Consider the following 6,000-nt stretch of genomic DNA (forward strand, 5'->3'; position numbering starts at 1 on the left):
ATACATTATCATGCTAATTAGCCTTCAATTAGGAAATTCAGACTTTGCTTTCGTTAAATGAGACTTTTTAAAATAGATTGAACATTAGCAGCACCAGAGGCTAATTTGTCATATTCTTTAAAGGTTTTTGAATTAAATTATTAGACCATTTCTGGGTAGGGAATTTCTGGTAATAATTAGTGTTTCATAATGATGTTTAATTATCATATTATGATAAAATGCACGGCCCTCGTGTTTTTGACTGCAGATTCATCTAAGATGCAGGATATTGAGATGTTTAGGTGCTCGTGGTTAGCTGTTTGGCTGTTACAAATGGGCTCTAAGATCACATTTGTCAGAGTGAATAGATGTTTTAAGAATAGTCTGACACCATTTCCCTTTGCTGTTTTCAAGTTGGGTCTTTTTGACTCACTCTCTTGTGGATTATAGTGTTTATGTTTATTCATTTAGCAGGCAGTTTGCTCCAAATTCAGGACAACTGCATTTGACGATGACAAAGACCTTTAGACACACGATTTTCTTTAGGTTTGTTTAGCCTTTTTGGGGAGCCTTGTGTAAAAGTGTGGAAATCAGCTTTGATTTGTCCCTCGAGTTTCAGCGGGATGCAACCAGAAGTCTTTGTTAGTAGGAGACCGCGTTTCTCTGAGTGCAGGAGGGTAGCCTTCCCAGCCCAGTTTAGAAATTCAGGTTCAAACGAGTGGATGCTGAGAAAAGATCTCTTATGATCACCATGGAGGATATGGCCAAGCAAGTTTTTTAAATAAAAATTGATTTATTGAATTTTAAATTGTAAACTGACTCAGCAGCATTCCCCTGCCCACCACCGAGGGCCAGAGCTGACCCAGTCAGCCAAGAGCAATCTCTTGTGTCCCTTCTGGTGCTCCAAAGGGACCCTCCGCCATCTGGTCCTTCGCTTCCTCATTCCTCTTTGGTCTCGCTGCAGGAGCTAACATTGTCTTTGTCCTCGCTCCCCAGGCCATGCAATATTCAAGCTCACATATCTCAGCAACCACGACTACAAGCCTCTTTACTTTGAGTCGGATGCTGCTACAGTCAACGAGATCGTGCTTAAGGTGAGGTTATTGTTTGCCCACTTACTATTGGATGTGACTTATGAATAATGCAGGACGCATCTCGGCAAAGTTTTGTTGCATTGCCTTAATAGGCAGAAACGACAATAAAGAGGTGTGTGTGTTTGTGTATGTAGATTAAAATGGAATATGATTCATGTTGCAACGGATGACCAGCAGGTGGTGTAGTGATTACAGCCATTGTCTTGCAGTCAAAGGATCTGGGTTTGAATCCCTGCTTCCTTTTGGTACCCTCGATCAACTTACCCTTGATTGCTCCACTAAAAGTTACCCAGCTGTAAAAAATGAGTAAATCACTGTAAGTAGCTTTGTAGAAAGGCATCAGCTAAATAAATAAACAAGAAGTGAAGCAGAACATGGAAAAATAAGTATTTTATCCTGTTCAGAAGCCTCACGTTCATCCCTGTGGTGTTTCATGCAGACACATGGATGTGCTTTTCATATTCAGCTAATTTATTTATTTTTTGTTTGTTAGATCTTCAGTGCAGTACCTAAAGTTTGCTGCATGTATTAGATCTTAATATGGGCCTTTTTAAATTTTGTATTTTTTTTTTTTGCTGCTAAGGTGTGCAGTGGGCACAATGTGCAGTACAGGAGGTTTTGCTGTGTTACAACAGGGGGTGCTACTGCAGGTGTGATGTACCTTACATCTGCTTGCAGGTGAATTACATCCTGGAGTCGCGGGCCAGCACATCGCGGGCCGAGTATTTTGCTCAGAAGCAGCGCAAGCTGAGCCGCCGTACCAGCTTCAGCTTCCAGAAGGACAAGAAGAGTGGTCAGTAGAACATCGCATTGCATCACAGTGCCCCCTTGTGTTCTGGAGGTGCAGGCCAGAGCGAGCCACGCTGCCAGGCACACAGAAGAGCACAGGGGGGACGCCAACGTGTGGGGGACGCCCCGCCATCTCGGCTGAGCCCGGGGAGTCGTCATCTGCTGTTGGAGCCCTCGTTCTCCTTCCAGCCACGGTGCCCCCCGCTACCCTGCTCCCAGCTGGAAGCTCCCTGCTCATCAGCCATAACAGAAAATAGCTGGTTTTCTGCCTTTTTTTTTTTTTTTTTTTTTTTTTTTTAAAAGAAAACTTTCCTGCAGAATGTGCATAAGATAACAGAGAGAAATCAGTGGGTTAGGAACCCTGTGAGATTGCATAGAAGAAAGCCAACGTTTTATTATTTTTATTTTTAAATCTTCAGACTAGGAGACTTTGGAACAAAACGAGGAATGAAAAACACAGCCGCTACGGCGCCTCCATCAGAAACGGACCAGATATTGTCCACTGCGTTCAAAATCAGCTGTACATACACGTGTTCCCGGTGCAAACGGAGGGGTCGAGCGGTCCGGTGAAACGCATCTTGACCCCTCCCTCTTCCCTACCTTATCCGTAAGGGTGCATACCCTTAAGGGTTTCAAGGGAATAACCTTGCGTTCGGTTCAGGGCCAACATCGTGTAAAATTTGTTTCGGCTGTCGAAATTACAGCTCCAGAACACGGTGTTATACCATATTAATGAAATCCCCATTTTACCAGTGTGTCGTGAGGTTGTTTAAAGGCTCCACCCTCGTTGTGTGCGTACGGAGGACACCCCTTGGGTCACGTGGGCTGGGCTGTAGCGAGTGATTTTTACAACCACTGATGTAAGTACCTGTACTTTTACTAGGGTATGTCAATGTATTTCTCTGCATTGTATCTGTTGACTGGAAGGTAATGGGGACATTCTTTCCAACATAACTAAATATTTGTTTGGACTGTCCATTTAGTGGCAGTTAGGGAATGTATGACATTTATACAGCTTTTTTTTTTTTTGTTAAAGCAAAGAAATTATATGAAATCTACTCATTTCCAATGTGGGATTGTTTTCATTTGAATCATGTTGTATTTTTCAGGGCCGGAGACATCGTTAATGTGACTCATGCAAAAACCGATGAATGAATTTTTAGGGTTTTTTTTTTTTTTTTTTTTTTTTTTTTCCCCCCTCCAGGTTCGTGTTCAGACTCAGGTTTCTACTCGTACAACTCATGTTTGATCTTTTTTTTTGTTGTTCTTAATGGAAAATGACAAGTGCTCAATGCAGTCGTTCCCTGGGACTGGTAGTCAGTTGTGCGTGGTGGAACTGCACCAGTTTTTGGATTAAGTGCTAATTAAAGACATTTTGAGTGATTCCGCAACAGGATGGGTTTATTTTATGTATTGTAACCGCTCTACAGAAGCCAAGGAATAAAGAGCAGCCAATGCCAAGGTACAAGAATAGCTCAGCTAAAGACTGGACGTAATGAAAGACTGAGATGTGATCCTTCCTGTCTGTGTATCCATTGCCATTGAAAAAAGGCCTGCAGATCTTTATTGATCTTGAAATAAATTCTAAAATGTGTCACGTGTTGAAATTCAAGTTTCAGAGGAATCCCTCTCGTGGTGTTGCGGTGTGGAAGGGGCTGGGCTAAACAAACGTGAAAGGTTAAAAGAATTACTGTATTTGTAATCATTACAGATCAGGAACGGACTTGAACGTTTAGGGTTGCAGCTTCAAGACCCAGGAAGGATGCACCTTTTGCAGCCTTGAGGTATTTTTCCCCGTTTCTTTCAAGGGTTCTTCCTCATGTCTCGAATCTTGCCCTCAGGGAATATGGCATATCTGATCAAATCCCAAATGAGTAAAACTGCGTGGGTTTACCGACTGAGCCGGCAGATAAAATGCACCCAGACAGAAGATTTTGGGGCCACCTTCGTTCCACTTACTCGATGCCTACAACTCGTGTCCGGTGCTTCTGCATTTTGGTGATCAGTAATGATGAGGAACTTTGTGAAAGGTTTATGGGATAAATCATCCAGCAGTCTGCACTGAATAGAAGTTTGTGGAGACAATGTACCTCTTATCACTCAATATTTGAATAAAAATATTTAAAAATGTGTCCTTCAAAATATTTATAGCAGCTATAGCTGTAACTTTTTATGACTTTACAGAACATAATCCTTGAATAATCTGAAGGACATCTATTGACTGTGACTTCACTGATAAAGTAGATTTGGAATTTATGAACAAAGTGAATTATGAACAGACTTCCGGTCCTAATTTTATTTTGTAAATTGAGGAGCCAGCCTATTAAGATTATTTATTTATTTTTTTTTGGTAGTGGCCATGCATAGAAAACCAATCAGTTTCAAGTTTGGGGGGGGGGAGTAAAATTGCATTTATTCAGTGGAACAACTTCACCATTTGTATGTCACACGATGGTGAGAAATGATACATTAATACTTTATAATTCCAAGGCTTTGTTTCAGCCCCAGTCTGACAAAAGGCAGTGGCTCTTTAAAGGAAGGCGAGAATGTGCGTATCGCAGCGTGTATCGCACAGGGTCCTGCAGCGACATCGCTGGAGCTTCACCCTCCAGTGCTCTCGCCTCTCGGACGCACCCGTCTGGCTCCCCTGCTCCCGCTCAGCCCTACAAGCAGCGCCCCGGTTGTCCGTACCGCCGTCTTCCCCTCCAGCTCTGCAATGTGTCCAAGCCTGAGGGGCGGAACGGGACACAAAAAAGTGGACAAACGAGTGCGGCTTTGTCACTCAATCTGTTGTTAGAGACGAAAGGTGAGAAACGCAATCTGCATTTCACGGCTCTCCTGTTTTCGTGAAGTTGGCGTCCACTGTGTGTAAATTATACAGAGTAGCTCCCTTACTGGTCTCCGCAGAGTATTATATACCCACTCACATTTCACGTCTATCTTATTTATCGTATTTTTATTTCACTTGCTGCTCAGTGCTTAAAATGTGTATATATACCAATTTGTAAACAACTATTTACCAATTAATATAGCTGGGTAATTTTCATCGTATCAGTTCAGGGTAAGTACCTTGCTCAAGGGTACTACAGAACACACACAATGTCTACAGCTACTTATCCCAAGTGGGCTTGCGGCAAACTGGAGCCTAACCCGGCAATACAGGGCCCAACGCCAGAGGAGGAGGGAACACACCCCAGACGGGGCACCAGTCTGCCGCAAGGCACCCCAAGCGGGACTCGAACCCCAGACCCACCAGAGAGCAGGACCTGGCCAAACCCGCTGCGCCACCACACCACTACTCCCTCCTGTCTACTACATCGGTATGTTCAATTCAAACTGGCAGCCATTGGATCCAAAGGTAGTAGCTCTAACGATGACACTATCAGCTAACCAACTCAGGTTAGTACCTTGATCCAGGGCTGTACGGTAGAAGGAGGGATTCAAACCTGGATCCTGTGAGTATAAGGCAGTGGCACTAACCCCAGTGGCACCTGCTGATCTAGTGTTCCCGAAGGGTAGAGCGGCAGGGTCAGTTGTCGGGTTTGAGCTATTGACCTTTTCGGCCAGTTTCTTAGCTGCCGTTTCACCTGCTGGAGAAAAGCTCGTGTTTCACTATGACTCGTTCTTCCTGCGTTGTTAGACAGGAGGCGGGAAGGAGGGTTCTTGTCATGTTCATGAGCAGCTTCCGGAAGATGTGATGAATCCTTGAGGAAAACAGAATAACGCCAGCTTTAGAGGACCTGGACACACGGAATTGCAGCCAGCTGTCCGGCCCCGGCCACACACGCGAAAGCTGTGGATCTCGCTGTCGGCTAGAGTGTGTCTCTGGCCACGGGTGCAGTTCTCCTCTGAGACTTCAGGAAGGGAAAGGCCACCGGTGTAGTCTGCAGAGATGTGCAGTGGGGCAGGTTTGCAGCCCTCGTGTGTTGGTCTTCTGCAGTGTGTCGACTCGTGTGTCACTCCCTGTCCCCTATTTACTAGAGTAAAGATACCTGCGTTCAAAGCCAGCAGCGTGAGCCGCACATAGAGAGGAAGTAATATGAAAGGAAGGATTTGACAGCTTTCCCCCCTCCCCTGCTTATAGCCACCCTACCCCCAGGGAAGGATGAATCGCACCTGCATCCAGTGCTCCAGGTCA

The 6,000-nt window shown here is 44.6% G+C and overlaps 1 protein-coding gene across 1 annotated transcript in view; it reads left to right on the forward strand.

Annotated features, from left to right (window-relative positions):
* mapkap1 (MAPK associated protein 1) overlaps positions 1-2,150 on the forward strand; it is a 58,288-nt gene extending 56,138 nt beyond the window's left edge. The window contains exons 11-12 of the mRNA XM_018732794.2: positions 976-1,073; positions 1,752-2,150. Coding sequence (XP_018588310.1) covers positions 976-1,073; positions 1,752-1,874 — 221 coding nt within the window. The 3' untranslated portion in view covers positions 1,875-2,150. The remainder of the gene's footprint in view (positions 1-975; positions 1,074-1,751) is intronic.
* The last annotated feature ends 3,850 nt before the right edge of the window (positions 2,151-6,000 follow it).

Source organism: Scleropages formosus, chromosome 6 (assembly GCF_900964775.1).
Source record: "Scleropages formosus chromosome 6, fSclFor1.1, whole genome shotgun sequence".
NCBI lineage: Eukaryota > Metazoa > Chordata > Actinopteri > Osteoglossiformes > Osteoglossidae > Scleropages > Scleropages formosus.